The 20,333-nt window shown below is 42.1% G+C and overlaps 1 protein-coding gene across 3 annotated transcripts in view; it reads left to right on the top strand.

Annotated features, from left to right (window-relative positions):
- LOC306942931 (laminin subunit alpha-3-like) overlaps positions 1 to 20,333 on the top strand; it is an 89,915-nt gene that overhangs the window by 6,600 nt on the left and 62,982 nt on the right. For all 3 annotated transcript variants that reach the window (XM_079529119.1, XM_079529118.1, XM_079529120.1), the window contains exons 3-7: positions 9,701 to 9,818; positions 14,826 to 14,944; positions 15,387 to 15,557; positions 17,452 to 17,555; positions 18,926 to 19,041. In XM_079529119.1, the coding sequence (XP_079385245.1) occupies positions 9,701 to 9,818; positions 14,826 to 14,944; positions 15,387 to 15,557; positions 17,452 to 17,555; positions 18,926 to 19,041 (628 nt within the window). The remainder of the gene's footprint in view (positions 1 to 9,700; positions 9,819 to 14,825; positions 14,945 to 15,386; positions 15,558 to 17,451; positions 17,556 to 18,925; positions 19,042 to 20,333) is intronic.

The following is a 20,333-nucleotide window of genomic DNA, read 5'->3' as shown; positions in this document are numbered from 1 at the left end:
TAGATAATAGGTGTAGGACTGTAGAGGACAAGTGTTGCATGCGCACCTCTGATGCAGTGACCACTCTCGGAACATTTTTGTAGTTCTGCTCAGTGTCCCATCTTAAACGTGGACAATGACAAGTAAATACTTAGGGGTATTCAATTAGATTAGACCGGGGGCCACAACTGTAGAATGATTGTGTGTGGGGGGGCCGCACAGTGTGCGCATGAAGCACGGAAATTTGTGGGTTCTCAAAATGCATTTTGTGCTCAAACACGAAGATTTATATATTTCTGCACAGTAATGAGCAGGATAATATGTCTATACAGGTATACTGTATGCTACCTTAGAATAGATGTACAGTAGATCTATTTGACAGTGCATAAACATAATTGCCTTTAATATTGACCGTCAACGAGCACCAGCTGAACACACACACACACACACACACACACACACACACACACACACACACACACACACAACTGCTCTCTGCAGTGCTCTCGTCTATTCTAAAGTGACTGAAGTCCCCTTGAATATAATTAAGTATTACTGTCATTATGGTAATCTCACACTTCATATCGCACACACCATACCTGTAACTTTATTATTCCTGCTCCGCGGGCCGCCATTTGAATACCACTTCCAAGTGCCAATCAATTTTTATCTGTGTTTTTGGTAGAGGTGCTCCGATCAGGTTTTTGGTGACCGATCCCGATCACTGATTGTTTTTCTCACGATCTCCCAATATCGATATGGATACCGATCTTGTGTGTAAGGGGAAATTTGAATATTTCCAAAATTGTTAGATGTTAACCCACGTCAAAACTGTTCCTGTGTGTGGGGGGAGGAAGGGGAGAATGTTTAGGCCTGTCACAAAGTCAAAGTCGTACGATTAGTCATACACGTTAACGCAGTGAAATTTGTTCTCTGCATTTGACCCATCTCTTGGAGCGGTGAGCCGCAGCATGCTCCACGCTCAGGAATCATAAGTTGATTTGACCCCCAATCCAACCCACTGATGCTGAGTGCCAAGCAGGGAGGCATTGGGTCCCATTTTTACAGTCTTTGGTATGACCCGGCCGGGGACCGAACCCCCGACCTCCCAGTTTCAGGGCGGACACTCTAACCACATGGCCACTGTCTGGTGGCCTTGACAAAGACGCAAAACATATACCACTTAAATGGTATGAAAGATCGGTTTCTAGTACAGATCGGGTTAATTTGGAGTGAAAATCGTCCGATCACTGATCGGTGGCTGATCGATCCGAGCACCTCTCGTTTTTGGGAGATGTAGGAAAGTTTTGCTGAGAAGCATAAATCAATTTGTCCAACAAAGAGCATGCTAAAGTTGTACAACACACTCAGCCGTTTTCAAATGGCATACTAAAGATACAAAACTCAATAATATAGTTATTTCACATTATCTTATTTGTGTGCTCTCTCTCTCTCTCTCTCTCTCTCCCCCCTCACTAATGCACACTCAACTTACATGACAGCTGTTGATGTTGTTTTATACATCTTATACATTCAGAACAATGAGCAGAACCTTATCAAATGCAATCTGTGATTGTCATGTTCTGGGATGATAGTGTATTGACTATGACTGCACACTTCTCAGCTTACACATCACACAATCTTTGTATCTTGTGTAAAATAAAGAATTATTTGTTCATGTTCTTTGAAATTTTCAATTTCTCAATAGTATAAACTAGCAACATTATCAGATTGTGGTTTGAAGGTTATTTGTCATTTGAAGTATTGTTGAATCTGAACTCTGCATTGCGTCTTGAGATGTTTGTTTTAATGGCTTGATTACCATAATAGTATAAATCAGCAATCATACACCAAACAGTAAACTGTTCAATTATTACTGAACTACAACTGCACCTAAAATCTCTTGCTATATTGCAAAAAAAACATTTTCATTGACTTGGCTTTTGGTAACTGTTGGAGGATATGTCTAATTCAGTGGATGTAGGTTTCTAAAAATAGTATACAAATTGAATAAATAATACCCTACCCCCAGTCCCCCACTGTCTTCCACCAGCACCACCTGTTGCACACAGACAAACAGTTGCACATTGCATTGTTTCAAAGTGTACTAGGACGGCTCCACCCCATTGTGCTGCGATGTGCTCTGTTTGACAGGCCTGATCCACTCCCAGTCCCAACAGAAGGCGTTGCCTCTTCTCCTTTACGATACATTCCTTGACTCCAACAGGAGATGCTCAGGAGCTTCACTCAGACAGCTTTTATCTAGGGGCGGACGGGGAACAGAAATCTGCCTGAGAATTTAAATTACAGCGCCCCCCATACCTCCATATCTGTCCAGATTGACATAAATAATAGAGTGCAGCCAAAGCACGGCAAGCAGTGTATCAGACGGCTAAGAAATATAAACTAAACACTGTTATGATATTATTTCAGGATGACCTGACGACCAGCTACATTTGCTGTTTGTGAGGATGCACATACGGGTGCTCGTTATTACGCAGTGGAGCCATGGAGAAAATTGGCACTTTTTGTTGCCCCCCACGGCATGTTGCCCTACTCGCAGTGCGTATTGCGCATATAGGTAACATATAGGTATAGGTAGCGATAAGACCTGAGGCCGATTAAAAAATGTCTTCAGCTTTCTGAAAAAAACCCAAAATCATATGTATTTGGCCTGCGGATCCGCATCTCAAAATATTTGATCCCCGGGACCAACAGAAGCAAAGCATTTAGGTAAATAAATAAATACATTTACTAAATATTCACTTATATATATATATACAGTATATATTCAAAGATTTGTCACATTTTCAGGATTTTTCAAAAATAGCAGATATACAAGCTTGTTGATCTGCTATTTTTGAATAGCCAACCAATGTGCTATATATTATAGCTAAAATCCAAAATGACACAGATACTTTCCCGGTCTTAGTAAAAGGCTCCACTCATCCGAGTTGCTCCATGTCAGCTCCTGATGCACCGGATTAGCCTGATTTCAGCTTGAGGCGCGGTGGAATCTCCCTTTATTCAATTGGACCAGTTATCAACACCGTTTGGCACAAAAAATGAAATAATACAAAAATGAGGAATGACTAAGTTACTGTAGCAGTCAAATGTAAAATGTATTACCAACTTATTAAGTTGGAAACTTAAGTTGAACTTAGGTAACGTCAGATTTAGTTCGCTGGTATAACATGGACATAAATGTGGCAAAATAATAATTCAAAGTAATGGGTGCACACTGCACAGGAATACAGTTGCCTACAGTACATGCAAGGACTAGAACTAACCTTTTCTTTCTTCTACCCTGGATTTGAACTCTCGTCTTGTGCTTTTACCGCTGAGCTAATGGAGCCTGGCTATTTGCTCAGGGGAGGGACTGACTTTTGAAGGTTAGACAATTACTGCTTGTCAACCAGTCAAACCAAAACACACAATCTAAATAGAATTTCACCCACGTTTTTACACCTGTAAACGTGTGATGTGAATCATGTCACGTGACAATTAAGAAGCTGATTCTGATTCTGAAGAGCAGGGAGACAAAATACAACCACCCCAGTTGTACAGTTGGGTGCCACCGATATTGTCACTTATCATTTGACCCATTTAGGCCTGACCTCAATTTTTTTTAAATCCTCCAGTTTTCTGAAATAAATATTTTCACGATTTTTCAAAAATAGCAGACCTACAAGCTCGTAGCGCGCCACTCGGTGGCGCGCTATGAGCTTGTAGATCTGCTATTTTTCAATAGCTAAATTATAACATAATGTTTAAAACACCAAAAGGGGTTCCCGCCCAAAATGGGTTAACTGTCCTTTTGCGCAGATCACGCAAATCTCAGCAAAAAGAAAAGGACTATCGATGGCCTCCAACTGTACCATCCAGATTGGACGAAATATTATTGTAATCACTAAACAACGTTACTTAGTGCAGCGTTACATTTAAGTAGTGTAATCATCCGCAAAGTGCTGCTTGTATGAAATGACTGGAAATAAACAAATATCTGTGAGGTTTAATAGGACAAAATAATGCATGATTTTGCACTGGTACTGGCCAGCCCACGCCTGCTTCTATCTACCAGCAGGCTTCTGGTCTTACAGTGAATTTAGTCCTGTTGGTTCTCTAATACCCTCTACTTGGAAGTTGGGATTAGGAGGCATATCTGCTTCTCGTTGAATAAATGGGCTACCATACCTTTCCAGATTGGATCGCAATCTTACAAAATGCCCCTGATTAATCTAGAGATTACTTTGATTCATATGTTTAGGTGAGCATACAGTATGTTAGAGTTATACATGATAGCCTTCTTAGGTCAACAAATAAAAGTTAGGCTAAATACCCTTTGTGAAACACAGGAACAATACTCAAATGCACTGGAGTTTTTAAACCACTTAAAACCCTAAATTAATTTGACCGCAGTCCCCTAGGGTCTATATTAGGTGGTGCTAACCACTCCAACCTGTGGCTTTGTGGGTTTGTGTGTCTATGCATTATTATTCCACCCCCAATTCCCATTCACGTCAATGGCAAAATAAATGAACTATGACGTCATGTGTGTGTTGTGTATACATGTGTGTCTATTCCTTATAATTCCGCCCCCTGTGATGTCATGTGAGTCAATACAGTACATCAATACATCTTAATACTGTACATCTGCAGTATGCACACTTTCTGCATTGAAACCATCCTCATTATTAGGATCGGTGAGCAGCTACTGAACAGGACCCGGGGTGATAAGGTGACCAGCACTGAAACGGTGGTTAGTAAAAACAAGAGAGATGTGTTTAAATTGGGTGAGCGGTGAGACCACCTAAAACTGGAGTATGAATAGACCTTAGGGGTTCAGAGGATTGCTCACTTGGACACATTGCAGAAAGTATCTGGAAGTTAATGGAACCGAAGCAGATTCCCAGTTGCCAATGCTACCTCCTGAGCCACTGTTGGCCCATGTTCTCTATACGTAATTTCCACTCAAGGGCATTCTTTATCATACTCATGCTCAAGCTGTCACACACACACACACACTCCGCATGAAATGTCAGAGATCAATAACATGAGTGATGTGTGGTTGAGTTGTGTCTGCAGACAGTATTTGTGTGCGTGCATGCACGCGTTTCTTTGAAAGACTTAAATTCATGGGTTGTTGTTGTGAAAATGGTGTCAGGTTGTCATGATGGCTGGTTTGCAGTGGACATGTTATGCTCTGTGTTATGTGATGTTTATTGGGGTCAGTGTCAAGAATTTGAGCTGTGGGGTAGAGGAAGAGAGGGCGGGTGTCAAACAGCCGATACCTGTGATGGCTCAACCCCTGACCTTTCTGACACCCACCCACACGTTAGCATAACCCTAGCCCAACATCCTAGCACAGGGGTTCTCAACGTTTTTGGCCGGGGACCCCCGAAAATGCTTTGGCAACGTCTTGGGACCCCCGCCCCGCCCCCTCCCGACCCCCAATATAAATTGACTGCTACAATAACCTTAAACCATTTTGGGCGGGAACCCCTTTTGGTGTTTTAAGCATTGTTATAATTTAGCTATTTAAAAATAGCAGATCTACAAGCTCATGTACGAGCTTGTAGGTCTGCTATTTTTGAAAAATCGTGAAAATAAAAAATCTAAAAAAAAATCTTTTTTTTTTTTTTTTTTTTTTTGAAAATAATTTGGGGACCCCCTAAAATAATTTGGCGACCCCTCCGAGGGGTCGCGACCCACGGGTTGAGAACCCCTGTCCTAGCACAACAGATGCAGGGAGGGGCTGGTGATGTGACGCTGAAATGTTATTCAAAGCGTTGTTGCCACAAGCTTGTCCATGTCTTTGTACACAACTGGAATCTGTGCTGGTACGCTCAGCATGCCATGGCGATATTTCAGGCCTGCTTCCACACAATAGGCACTGGATATACTAATTCCAGAGTGAATGTTTAGACTGGCAGGACAGAGACTTGAAATGAGGCTCGAGCCATGCTGGAACAGGCCCTGTCTCCGAGCTACATCTCATTCTGACAGGTTCCAACCCTGCAGGACATATTATCTGCATGCATTTGTTATTGCTGTGTTGATATATTACACATTATGTGACATTCGTGAAGTTCCTCTAAATGGGGGTTTAAACGGTCTCAGCATGTGGTTGTGATTCTAATCTTTATTATGTGATTTAATTTCCAAATTAGAGTTATGCTAAATGAGAGGAATGATAGCCTACAGTTTTTTGATGATCATTTTTGATTGTCACTGCATGTGCCTACATGGATAGCTTAAAGCTTTACAAATTGTTCACGGTGGTAGGGCGCTTGAATTATTTGTGTTTGCTTTCTGGCCTGTCTCCTTGTCTCTCATAGTTCTCCTACAGTACACAACCGCACATTAAAATCCCCAGTGAGAGTTTAAAATCATACGGGTCAATTTGGGTCAATTTGTGCAGCAGGGTTAAATGAACACTGACAATGTTATTGTGTGTAGATGTGAAGATCTTCACTGTTGTGCATTGCTTGTCAGTAACGGGTCTGTGAAAGCAGTCGCTTGCCCTGCCATGGAGGCATTAGCGGAGAGGTGGAATGTGACGCTATGGTTGGAATCTCAGACGGGCCAACATGCCAATCGGCACGTCTCTGGACACGGCACGCCCTATACCCCCCGTGCCCCTTCACGCCCCTACCCCCCCCGTGCCCCTTCCCGCTCTGTCCCTTTTGGCCTCCCTTCCCCCAACCAACGTCATCCCAGCTCGTGTGTGTGTGAACTCAACTTGCTCCTGCGGAATCAGTATTGATAGTAGGCAGACTTGGCACCCGCCTCTCTCTGCGAAAGCCCTGCTTCTGTTTTTAGCGGGACAGCAGCAGCCCGTGCTTTGTTTGTGTGCTCCCATTTATCTTTTTTCTGTGCTCGGCACATCCTGTAGCATGCGGGTGGAAGTGTTCTCAGATTCACTTTAGGGCACGGCCGATGCAAAATAGAGGTCACGATTAGCAAGACGTTTTCTGTTCATTATTGATTAGGTCAGATATGATAAAGAATTAATTGGATTAGTAGCCATCTGCTACTAATTTAGTTTCTCCCATTTTTGTACAAAACAATTGCATAGCTGACCAATTTATGATTCATCTTCAATGAATCATAAATTGTGGTCCTCAAAGGTGGCTGCTGACAGTAAGCGAGAAAGTTAATGAAACCACCAGTGTGTGAACTGTGAATATCTTTACAACAACAGAAGTCTAAATCTACAGCATATAAACAAGAAAAACAACACTAACCAATCCTATTACCATATCATATTATTGATTTATTAGCCTCCAGTCTGTGGGCTAATGATTTTCTTGTTTATGAATAACTGTGTTTCTTTTCTAAAGGACAAGGCCAGACAATGTCCTAGTTGCCCCTTGAACCTTGTCACGGTCCATCAGCCCAAGAGCTTCTTGAACTTGTGGTCATTATTTCTCAGTGTGGGGGTTGGCAATCCTTCAACATAATTGTGGAGCCTTGTTGACGAGTTTGCGACTTTGCAGCACATGCAGGCTTTGCTCTGCGTTAGTTATCTGTGTTCGCTCCCTGTCTCATGCAAGCAAGGAGAGACAGAGCCCTGAATGTTCCAAATGCCTGCCAGGGGTTTTCAACAGGGTGCTGAAAGATGCTAGACTAGTGTAGACCTGCCCTCATCCTTTTGAACCCCATGCACACGCCAGACAGTCTATAGATGGGTATTTCTCTAAAATAACACACTATATTTTAGATACAGTTTTCATTTACCACTTAAACCCTGGTGTCGGGGTGGGGTCGGACTTGGGAGTGGGGGTATACGTAACACATGTTTTTCAAATACTTGCTATATCCTGTCTCTTGAGCATGTTAAATGCTGGTTTAAGATATGTGGCAGCATGAATCTCTTGAAAAGATGTTGTGTTGTGTTGTGTTGCAGCCTCAACAAGACTGGGGTGTAGGCTAGACTTTTTATTTTATTTTCGATAAACCAGCGGCATGTGGACATGCAGGTTAGTGTCATAGACCAGGGGTTCTCAACGTTTTTGGCCGGGGACCCCCGGAAATGCTTTGGCAATGTCTCGGGACCCCCGCCCCCTCCCGACCCCCAATATAAATTGACTGCTACAATAACCTTAAACCATTTTGGGCGGGAACCCCTTTTGGTGTTTTAAGCATTGTTATAATTTAGCTATTGAAAAATAGCAGATCTACAAGCTCATAGTGCGCCACCGAGTGGCACGCTATGAGCTTGTAGATCTGCTAAAACATTTTTTTTTTTTGGAAAATAATTTGGGGACCCCCTAAAATAATTTGGCGACCCCCCCCGAGGGGGCGCGACCCACGGGTTGAGAACCCCTGTCATAGACTGTGAAACAATGCCAACATTATGTCATGCTGTAACAAAGTGCGCATTGACTAGATAAGAAAATATGTTTCAATTCTATTCAGTCAAACTGAAGCCACCCGCTTTCAAGGCTTGATAATGAAGTGAACATTCATTGCAAACATTGAGCTTCATGAGACTGACAAGAGAATGCTGGGATCATCTTCTGCTCTTGTATGGCCTGTACCTTCTGATAGCAGAGATGGAGACTGCAGAGATACTTGAATTATATGAGTTCAGTTGCTAGGTTCTCACCACGGCACCCAAGCAATATTTACTGCCTCAATTCCAATATCTGTGTCTTTTGGCTAGGTGTTTGTTTTTTGCTCCACAATATGACCATGTGGGGAAAACTGGAAAATAAAGTTAAGCTGCAAGAGTGGGGGTAAAATAAGCATAGCTGCTCCTGAATCAGCTCAATGGCTAAACCTGATTAAGGCCTTATAGTTCTTTGGCCATGTCTTACTTCATGTCTCATAGCTGCATTAAGGTCATTAACTCTCTGGTGGACCTTTGCAACTTAGAGAGTGGAGATTTAGATTATTCCTGCTTCTGGTCAAGTACATGCGTTTCCCTTTGGGAAATGTAGATTGTCTGATACGTTTGATATTTAGCTTTGATAATATCACAATTCAACAATCTAAATTACAAGTTAATCATGTTGTGATGCGATGCTTGTAGATCAGCTATTTTTGCACAACAATGTACAACGAATTATATAGGGCTTAAGGCCTACTCATGGGTTTTCGGTGATAAGGTGATCACTGACCACCCAAACGGTGATAGTAAAAGCAGAGAGAAGTGAGCGGTGAGTTGCTTACCACCGCGGCGTGACGTCATGTTGTAGTTTTCGGTGGTCACCTTATCACCTAAAACTGGAGTATGAACAGGCCTTAAGTGGTTTCGAAAATGTGACCCCCTCTGTTTTTGAGTGGTGCAAACCACTCCAACAACTGGCTTTGTACCCGTGTACCCGTGTTTGTTCGTACCAAAAAAACGAGCATGGTTGCTATGGTTAGCAACCAAAAAAACGAGCATGGTTGCTATGGTTAGTATGTGAAGTCACTGTGTAGTTGCACCACTCAGTTCACACGGGTGTGATTTTTTTTCCTATATCCAGCTTTTGGTGTGTGTGCACACACTTTGTCGTACACAAATATTAAATTCCTATTGACAATGAATGGACAATTGTATGTCCATCCATGTCCATGGATGTGATTTTTTTGTATATTACACAAGGGTACACAGTACAGTACCCTGGGAGTATACTGTCTTAGTTCCCTACCAGGAGGAACATCTTGACCCAAATCTGCACATCCAATCACTCCTCTTTGTTTACACTTCTCATTGTGCTCTCATTTTCAGCTCTTCCATGTGGCATATGTCCTCATCAAGTTTGCCAACTCCCCTCGTCCTGACCTATGGGTACTGGAGCGTTCTGTGGACCATGGGAGAACCTACAGTCCCTGGCAGTATTTTGCACGTAAGTTACAATATTGCATTGGCTTGTAATGCTGTCGCAGCCAAAATTTATTTTTGGAGAAGAATCAAACCGTATAAGATTGTCTTCTGTATGTACGTGAAAGATATCCAAGGTCTGAAATGTGATGATGTTATGATTTACAGTGCTTAACACAGCATACCTGGTAGTGTTTTACAATAAACATTTGGTGAGACAAATTTGCTGATTTTGTTTAATAATAAATACCTCATGCTCAATGGTATTTAGGGGAAACCCATGAATAAGATGATGCTTTCTGTAATCCCCAAACCCCTACTAGTCTTCTCAAGATGGGAAATGAGTGGGAAAGGGGAGGAGATGGTCTGTCAGAATCAGAATCAGGTTGATTTGTCATTGTTACAGGTACAGGTAGTACAATGAAATTGTGATGTGCTGAGAGTACACGGGCCGCAGCAAGTCTGTCTAACCACTAAAGTTGTTAGACAGACTTGAATCAGACTTGAATCTGTCCCATGCTAAAGTTGTACTTACCTACATAGCAACAGTATTAAGCAGATCTGAACATTCCTTAAACTATAGAAAGGTTCACCCAACAGTATATGTAGTATTTCACCCCTGTCGAAATACCCCTGTGGAAATCTTATATGTCCAAAACTGTTTATTTTCAGGAAATGGTAAAAAAAAAAAAAAGAACCTGTGTTCTTTTTTTTTTTTTTTTTAAGATATTTTTTTTGCGGCTTACGCCTTTTATTGGTTTTTGAAGGGACAGACAGTAGGCTGACAGGAAACGGGAGAGAGATGGGGGAAGACATGCAGTAAAGGCCGTGTCGGGCTCGGGAGTCGAACCCGCGGCACACTGCGACTGGATTACCAGTCGGGTGCCCAGACGGTTACGCCACCGCCTGGGCTAGAACCTGTGTTCTAATGGATCCATTGTAGTTATTATTTAATCACAAGCTCTTGTTAATATTTTTCAACCCGGCGAGTGGTGACCCTATTTTGGTCAAGTTAAAAGTTTCAAAACGGTTTGCGTGACACTGTCATATAATAAAGTACCAGTAAGACGCACCCTCGCCCGTGCACGCATCCCCCTGTGCACGCATCCCCCTGGGTGACAGCAGACTGCTGGGTGAGCGCTGGCGCTTTGGCATGGCGGGTCAGATCAACATACAGTATGTAATTAATTCTGTACTGGCCATATATGGAGTGTGTCTTGAGTGTACAGGGTTTGATGAGGTCAGATCAACATATGGAATGTCAGAACAGGTCAGCTCCATATATGCAAATCTAGGTGATGATCCAGTCTTCTCCATGTATGGTTATCCAGGGTTAGATGAGGTCAGTGTCGTGATCTTCATATATGGTGGGCCGGGAGGCAGTGGCTCAGGGGTAGAGTGACCGGATGGGAACCTTGCGGTTCCCAGTTCAAAACCGGGCTCCCCCAGAGTTGGTGTCGGAAGTGTCCTTGAGCAAGACTCTGAACCCCTAATTGCTCCCGATGTGCAGGTTGGTGCTTTGCATGGTTTCCTCCTGCATCGGTGTGTGAATGGGTGAATGTAATGCACAATCTCTGTAAAGCGCCTTGGATAAATGCACCATTTACCATTTATGGAGATGGCCATATACTGTATGGTGGCATGACGTGTCACGAGGCGTGACCATGTATGGAGGCATGATGTCACGAGGCGTGACCATATATGGAGGCATGATGTCACAAGGCGTGACCATATATGGAGGTGTGACGTGACACACGGATATTCAGGTTTTCATAGTAAAAATAAGATATATTTTTTAAAGGATGTAAATATGGAAATACAAGGTTTCTACATGACAGATTTTTCCAGTTTTCATTCATCTCACATTCAGTTGTCAGACCCCAGACTGTCTGATGATCTGTCCAGTCTGACTGTAAGGCACCTGTGCACACACCCTGCCACGTGACGCCGTTCTGACTCATTTCCTTTCTCTTTGCCTTATTCTCCTGATCTCACTTAATGTTCTCTTGGAATCATTTATGGCTTCACTCCTCCTTTAAATTAAATAACGCTTGATATCAAAGTATTTCCCACCCCCTCCTTCACAAATATCTTAATAATATAGCACTGTTCAGTAATTGACAGCTCCCTTTCCAACGGATAATAAAATGTTCTTTTGATCCTGTAGATTACTGTTTTTTTTTAACTTTGTTCTCACACTGCCGTGTGCTATTTAAGTCACATTGTTAATGAACCCCCCTTCCATGACAACAAGCAAGGCTTTAAAGGTAATATTAATTAGCTATTTGTGGTGTTGAAACTACAATGCAAATCCTTCTAGAATCATGCAGGTGTGAGCGTACTGTCTTAGGTCTTGTGTTATTTAACTGGGTGAAAAGATCACGAGATAATTTTTAATTTATCCATTCCAATTGCATTGGAATGTAGTGATTGCAAGAGCAAAGATTTTGACTGACATTGACTTTCTTAGTATGAGCACACTGTCTGTCTGTCTGTCTGTCTGTCAACTAATCTAAGCAGGCCACGAATCTTTTATTATTTTTCAAATCGTTCAATCGTTTTCTTTTCTTTTCTTTATATTCACAGAACCCTCTATTGATGTTTGAATATTTGATTACATCCCTACCCTATCTTTTACGTCAGTCTTTAGCCCCTTTTATAGAGTATAGAGTGCAGACGATCTGGTTAAAGTTTAAACCTGCACCAAAACTAATATAATGTTGTGGAATTGTATCAATCAGTAACTGTTGAGATGGAGTCAGAGACACTTCACATTATAAGACAGAAGTTTTTATAATTATGGAGGCTTCACTTCCGCTTTATATTTACTCATGATCAGAGTTTACCGTGCTCCAGACTGTATGACAGAAACATTTGCAAATTGCGAGAGGTGGTAGTCTGGCCACGCAAGACTAGTCTGAGAGCAAACTCAGTGTGGTATGCATTTGTCAAGGTCCATGGACATAGTGTTTATGTCACTGGAGGTGTGTTGTGTCTTTTACAGTCACTGTTAGTCAAATCTCACCTTGTGGAAGGTGTCTTTTGGGATTAAGATGACGATGGTCTGTGTTATGACCAAGTCCAAGTCACAACAAATGAGACATGTCCTTCCTTAGCATTTATCTTTGGGCACGGTGGGCACCAGAGGTTACTACTGTATCACAAAGAAATAGCTGGCTTTCAAGCAAGGTTTTATCACTTTCTCATTACTCTTTTCTTTCAAAATCAAATTCCCTCTCCCGCTGCTAACAAAGTCTGGGTCCTCCATTGTGTGTCTGACTCTCTACACTGAATTCACACTAGCAGCATTATAAGGGAATGTTAACAGTGTGAATGCTCGTGAAATACAATAAAGTGTGTGTGTGTGTGTGTGTGTGTGTGTGTGTGTGTGTGTGTGTGTGTGTGTGTGTGTGTGTGTGTGTGTGTGTGTGTGTGTGTGTGTGTGTGTGTGTGTGTGTGTGTGTGTGTGTGTGTGTGTGTGTGTGTGTGTGTGTGTGTGTGTGTGTGTGTGTGTGTGTGTGTGTGTGTGTGTGTGTGTGTGTGTGTGTTTAAAACTTTATTCGCCACTTCCATACAGCTGTCTATTTTATGTCCATCATAGTGAAGACTAGAGTATATGCCTCCTATAGTGTGCCTAGTGTATTCCCAGTGAGAGCTCTGGTAGTGGATCAAACCCAGCAGGGGCATCTGGCTGGGGAAGGTCTCATTTTGTTGATGAGACTCGGGTGAGATATCACATAGCTTCCCAGCATTTATTACAGCGGTTGGCATGAATGGCCACCATAGTCTACTCTCTCCATCTTGGCTGTTGATCCTTGAGTAATCAATCCTCTTCTTGAATAATCCACAATAGAGGGTATGCATGTGCAAATCAAGTGGCAAAGTGAGTGTAGTTTAATGCAATCATATAGGACTTTTCTGTTTGGATGTATAGGTTGTCATGGCCAGAAAGTAGTATTTTGCCATTCAGTAGGCGTTCTTTCATAACGTCCGGGTATGATGATGATGTTATGCGCATTACCCTCTATTGCACTGAGATGTAAGCACCTTGACAGTTCCCTAGGTTCATAGCTTTATGCTGATAGATATTTAATCGCTGATAGCATATGGCCTAATTATTCCACATTGTTGTTGTTTATTGAATTGTACTTTACATATGAATTCATTACACACCTTCATTACACACAGGTCCTTCAACTATAGTGTCTTTAACGTGGCCTCTGAACTTTGCAATACCACTGTTGAGTAAGGTTCAGTGGTACCTACATGTAATCCCTTCCCTACTCAACTAATGTTTATGATTTAATGTTTTGTATATAGTCAGTAAGGACTGGAACAGTGAAGTATGCCTGGGACTTAATCAGGCCTTTGCCCTAGCAAGTGGGGATTTTGGTTATTGTATATGTTATGAATGACTGGGAGTCAGAGGACTAGATGACTTCTGTTGCATAAATATGTGAGAATGAAAGCAAAGTAAGTACTTATTGTGAGGTAGTCTGTGTATTTTGTTAGTTTGGGATATCCTTGCTGTCTAGACTGGCACCTGCACATTGTTTTCAGTGGTGTTGGACATAATAGGCTCACAAAAGAGTCAACAATACAGAATATCTATGTTTACATTTAAATAGCATTAAATGGTACATTTCATGTGTCTCATCTTGTGCTTCCAATAACTAGTCAAAACTTTACATGTCGTGCTGCTCTTTCATGTCTGTAGGTGGAAGTTCTTTAATGGCATTCACTGCATTTAAAGTGCATAGATTTACAGTATTATTACTGGCAGAGATTTAAGCTCTACTGTGAGCACCTTTCTAGTTGAATTATGTAAAGACTAAAGATTGCCATTTATACAAATTATTTAATACAGATAATAATAATTAGATTATCCAATAAAAAATTAAATCTTCAGTTGGTTCTATTGACAAATATTCTCAAGAAACCTGATCTAATGTTTTCGGTTTCGGTGTGATGAAAATGGCATACGGATGAGATGTGTCTAACTGTCTAATGTTGTGTGTGGTTTTGCTCTCAGATTCCAGGCGAGAGTGCATTGAACTGTTTGGGAAGGAGCCCAACAAGCGTATAGAACGGGATGGCGACCAGATCTGCTCCACAGAATACTCACGGATTGTCCCCCTGGAGAATGGAGAGGTTAAATATATAATAATACACTTTAAATATATAATGAATAATATATACAAATGTATGTTATAGTGGGGAGTGATTGTCAAAAAGATTGTGAAGATAATGTGACAGTATTTTGGGGATACTTAGAAGTTTACACACAAGACTATTTTGAGAAAGAATCATTATTGTAATGTGGATATGATGACCGAACCGGAAGAGGCATTTGTTGTTCATTTCACTGTTCTTTGCTTAATTTTTTATTTTATTTTTTTAGGTTTTTCTTTTTTAATACTGTTTTTATTAGACATTTTGTATATGCCATAACTTCAGAATATCTCATTGCTTCATTTTAATGCAATATTTTAAAAGTATATTTTGATCCTGAGTTGATCTAGTCTCATATCATGATCTAAAATAAATGATACATGGAGGTACAGGTGATTAAAATGGATGCTGTGTTATGCAGATTGTGGTGTCTCTGGTCAACGGACGGCCAGGATCTACGAACTTCACCTACTCTCCGGTGCTGCGTGACTTCACCAAGGCAACCAACATCCGCCTACGCTTCCTCCGCACGAGCACCCTTCTGGGCCACCTCATCTCCAAGGCCCAGAGAGACCCCACCGTCACGCGCAGGGTAAGGCGCCGCACACTGGTGCCTCGCACCAAGGTGCCACTCTAGCAGATTCTCTTTGCCCGTTTGGGCAAGACATATTTACAGCTCTGCATCAGCTCCGTGCCAGCTTCTGTGTTTTGCTGACGCAAGCACACTGAGCTGATATGTCCTGCTTGCACATTCCTCCGCTTTAATGCCAGATCTGACTGTCCAGTTATCATAGTCATTTCCTTGGTAGAGAATGCTAGGACTGGTTTAGACAGCTCACCTCCCTGCAGGCATAAACATGTACTGTGCATGGGCTGATTAGTAGAGCCCGACCAGAGACAGATATTTGGGTCCATTGCCAGTTCCGATTTTAGAGAGCCCTTTCTTTTTTTTTAAATGTTTTTGAGTGGTGTAAACCACTCCAACAACTGGCTTTGTACCCGTGTCTGTTCGTACCAAAAAAATCACACCCGTGTGAACTGAGTGGTGTAAGGTTTTATATAGCATGATCAGCTGTGGTCTGACGTAATGTCTGACGTAATGAAATCACACCCGGATGTGATTTCACAACTGGCTTTTTTTGTGCAGAAAAAATGACCATGGTTGCTACGGTCATCCAGTTCACCCGGGTGTGATTTAATTACGTCAGAAATTATTTTGAACATAGCAACCATGCTCATTTTTTTCTGCACACAAAAGCCAGTTGTAGGAGTGGTTTACACCACTCAAAAAGCTATGTACCCGTGTCTGTCCGTACCAAAAAAAATGAGCACGGTTGCTATGATTTCATTACGTCAGACATTACGTCAGACCACTGCTGATCAGTCTATATAAGACCTTACACCACTCAGTTCACACGGGTGTGATTTTTTTTGTGGCTTTTGCCTTTTTTTATTTTATATATTTTATGGAGGGACAGACAGTAGGCTGACAGGAAATGGGGAGAGAGATGGGGGGAAGACATGCAGTAAAGGCCGTCGGGATCGGGAGTCGAACCCGCGGCACACTGCCAGACTGGATTACCAGCCAAGGTGCCTGGACCATTGAGCCATGGCCCAGGCCTAGAGAGCCCTTTCTGATGTTTTCACTGACAATTTGTTGAAATAAACGAAAGAAAAAAGGGCAAAATCTTGAAATGAATTTGATTTGATTAAAGTTTAACCTTATTTAACTTATAAACAAAAGTTTTAGATAGATACAGTTTTTTAAATTAAGTATACTAAGCCGATGTCCATTGGGAACGATGCCCGGTGGAGAAGCATGCACCTCAAGTTATGCCCGCTGTACCGTGCCGCCTAACTGTACATTTATACAGTACATTGCATTGCAATACGTTGATTTTCTGCCTATAAATAGCATGCCAAAATAGGGACGGCAGGTTGAAAGTCGTTAAATAGCGGGACTGCATAATCGCCGTTACCAATGTAGGAAGAAAAATCAAATAATGGCCAATATATTGATCGGGCTCTACCAACACGTTAAAATATGTGAATGTTAAAATATGTGGATGTTTTTACTTTGTATAGTTGTTAAACTTTCAGAGCAGTGAGAATTTCAATGTCAGAGCAGTGAGAACATCTATTGACTTTACTGTGCTGCATGCTTATCTCACAGTTAAACTATGATGGAGGCTTTATTGTACGAAGTTAATCTTCAAACTATTTGTACAGTATGTATAGTAAGATGCTACATTTAATTTTAGCTTGAGAGGCAGAAGATAAACAGTAGGTGTCCATTTCAGACATGTTCTTATATGTACAGATTCAACCGGCCAGTATACTAGGTACAGATATTATGGTTAATGTTCACTCCAGGTTAAGCCAGGTCACAGACATAGTTTGTTCTGGTGTGGTGGGTGATATCGCTGCTGATGACGCACAAATAACATTGATTCACATTCTGAGATAACGTTCCTCTTTATTTACAGTATTACTACAGTATCAAGGACATCAGTGTTGGTGGACGGTGCGTTTGTCACGGGCATGCGCAGGTGTGTGGTGGCCGTGGGCGGAACCAGGACAGTCCAAATAAGTGAGTAATGCTCTTCATTGTTTTTCTTCTGATGACTGTACGGAATGTTGAAGCCAACCAAATGTTGTTAGTTGTAATGTTAAATGTCCTATGAATTTGGAGAACAGGAGACATTTGCAGATAGAACAGTGGGTTTCAACCTTTTTCATGTCAAGGGCAAGGCCCATTATTTATTCAGCATTTGAGCCACAGACCACCATTTGATTGAGTTTTAGCCTCTCAGACCCAAAACTAAAGAATATGTTCACATCTCCATGCTGTATTGACGCTGTACCAAAGGAGAGAGAGATAACAGGCAAACGTTGATCAAAGTAACAATTATTCTTCTACTTTCTCTAATTGTGTAAACTTCTTGTAAATTAACGTATGTAATGAAGATGTGCATGACCAATGGCATTGCAAGACTAAACAATGAACATCAATGATGATGTTTAGGTGAAGAAAAATATTAATTTTACACTCAAGAGTGTACAGTAAGGGTCCATTTGGTTACCAACTCTCCATCATTTAGCTGGGGACCACCTGGAACCCCTTCAAGGACCACTGGTGGTCCCCGGACCACTGGTTGAAAGCAACTGGGCTAGAAATATGTCTTTGCCCCTATTTATTCTTACAGATTCTTCCTTAGGCTGCAATTGCTTTTCTGAGCCTTTCCAAAGTAGACAATAAAATAAAGATTTTCCCAGTACCTTATGGTATTGTTTGTATAGTTTATACAGTGTATAGGCCAATGCAAGGATGACTTAATTTGCTGAGAGCAGCATGATGATACTACAGTCTTCTTGAGATCCTAGTGATATACTTGGGTTTTGGAAAAAGGGCAGTGACTTCATTTGTTTGTTTTCTGACATAGCCTTTGTGAAAAGCAACAGATTGTTTTGATTCCCCTGATTACTGACTGTGATGATGTAAACGAAAGGGTTGGCAAGAAGATGAAGGGGGTGCAAGATGTGAGATAACGTTCCGAGGCTATAGAGGGTTTGTGTGTGACATCATCATCGTACACGGAAGTTATGCGGGAACGCCTACTGAGTGGCAAAAACGACTTTCTGGCCTTGACAGCCCATACATCCAAACAGAAAAGTCCTAGCTGATTAAACGACGTTAAACACTTACTTTATGCACACGCATACATCTACAGTAGACTATATTCACACAGCAGCCATTTTGCTCAATTAACCACCAAAAACCACACAGCAGAATCTAATGCTCTTATTGTACCTTACAGTGCTGACTGACGGCCTTTGATAGGAATTTGAGCATTTTACATTAGCATTACCCAAAATGTCTGAGTATATCTCTGTTTTGTGAGATGTTTGCGAGAGATTCTCTGTGACAGTAACTCCAGGTTTCTCATCTCCTGCCTTCAGACGCCAGTGCGAGTGCACACATAACACGTGTGGCGAGTCATGTGACCGCTGCTGCCCAGGTTTCAACCAGAAGCCGTGGCGTGCCGCAACCGCAGACAGCCCCAACGAGTGTCAACGTAAGTGAGCAACCGCATATTTATCAGTGGCACAGATAGACACTAGGGGGTGCTAGAGCACCCCCTGCCCTTTTTTTTTTTTTTTTTTTTTTCAAAAATAGCAGACCTACAAGCTCGTAGCGCGCCACTCGGTGGCGCGCTATGAGCTTGTAGATCTGCTATTTTTCAATAGCTAAAGCATAACATAATGCTAACACCAAAAGGGGTTCCCGCCCAAAATGGATTAAGGCAACCGGCCGGTTCCACGCGCTGCACAAGGTGCCCTTTTTTAATTTGAGCACCTGCCCCTCTAAATGTCTGTGCACGCCACTGATATTTATATATAGTATGTACTGTACAATGCCTCGTTGTGGTACGTAAATAAACCACCCACCTCATGGTACTGCAAAGGATTCTTTTTCATCACATGTTGGTTCAGTAAATTGGGGCCTCCGGAGAGGGCTGAAGGGTTTTATGAGCATCCCTTTGCCTCTATCACGCTTTAGCTCTGTACTAAATGCCCCGATATGGTATTGCACGGAGGCTTACTGGAGACTCAAGTCAGCATTACACAAGGGGTTTGCATGATGACCAGCACAATGTGGAGTTAGCCCCAGGACCAGTGCTTTTAATCTGCTCAGCCAGCCCGCTTGCCAGTCCAATGCCAGTTGGGCAGCTGTGCCAAGTTGTCAAGTTGTCAACCAGCCAGTCACTTAGCTCAATGGTTCTCATGCATATTCATGTCAAGGGAAATGTATTTCTGAAAAGGTTTTGTGCCAGCTAGGGACCCCATTACAGAAATGTTGTTCAACTTCTCATAATTTATTCCCAAATTGTCTAAAAAAAGTTTTTTTGAAAATAGCTGATCTACAAGTTCCCAATCCTTTGCATCATGTCACATTGTGAGCGTATAGATTTTAAAATAGCCAACCAAAAAACGAGTTGTTTAAACTGATACTCATTTTCCCATGGGGTTCCCCTGGAACCCACTTTGAGAACCAGCAACCTAGACATTTAGACAGCCAGCCAGTCACCCAGACATCCAACCAGTTAGACAGTCACCCAGACATCCAACCAGTCAGACAGCCAGCCAGTCACCCAGACATCCAACCAGCCAGCCAGTCACCCAGACATCCAACCAGCCAGCCAGTCACCCAGACATCCAACCAGTCAGACAGCCAGCCAGTCACCCAGACATCCAACCAGCCAGCCAGTCACCCAGACATCCAACCAGTCAGACAGCCAGCCAGTCACCCAGACATCCAACCAGCCAGCCAGTCACCCAGACATCCAACCAGCCAGCCAGTCAACCA

Source organism: Electrona antarctica (assembly GCF_951216825.1).
Source record: "Electrona antarctica genome assembly, chromosome: 19".
Taxonomy (NCBI): domain Eukaryota; kingdom Metazoa; phylum Chordata; class Actinopteri; order Myctophiformes; family Myctophidae; genus Electrona; species Electrona antarctica.
The sequence above is the reverse complement of the archived record's forward strand: the minus strand, read 5'-3'. Positions and strand labels throughout refer to the sequence as shown.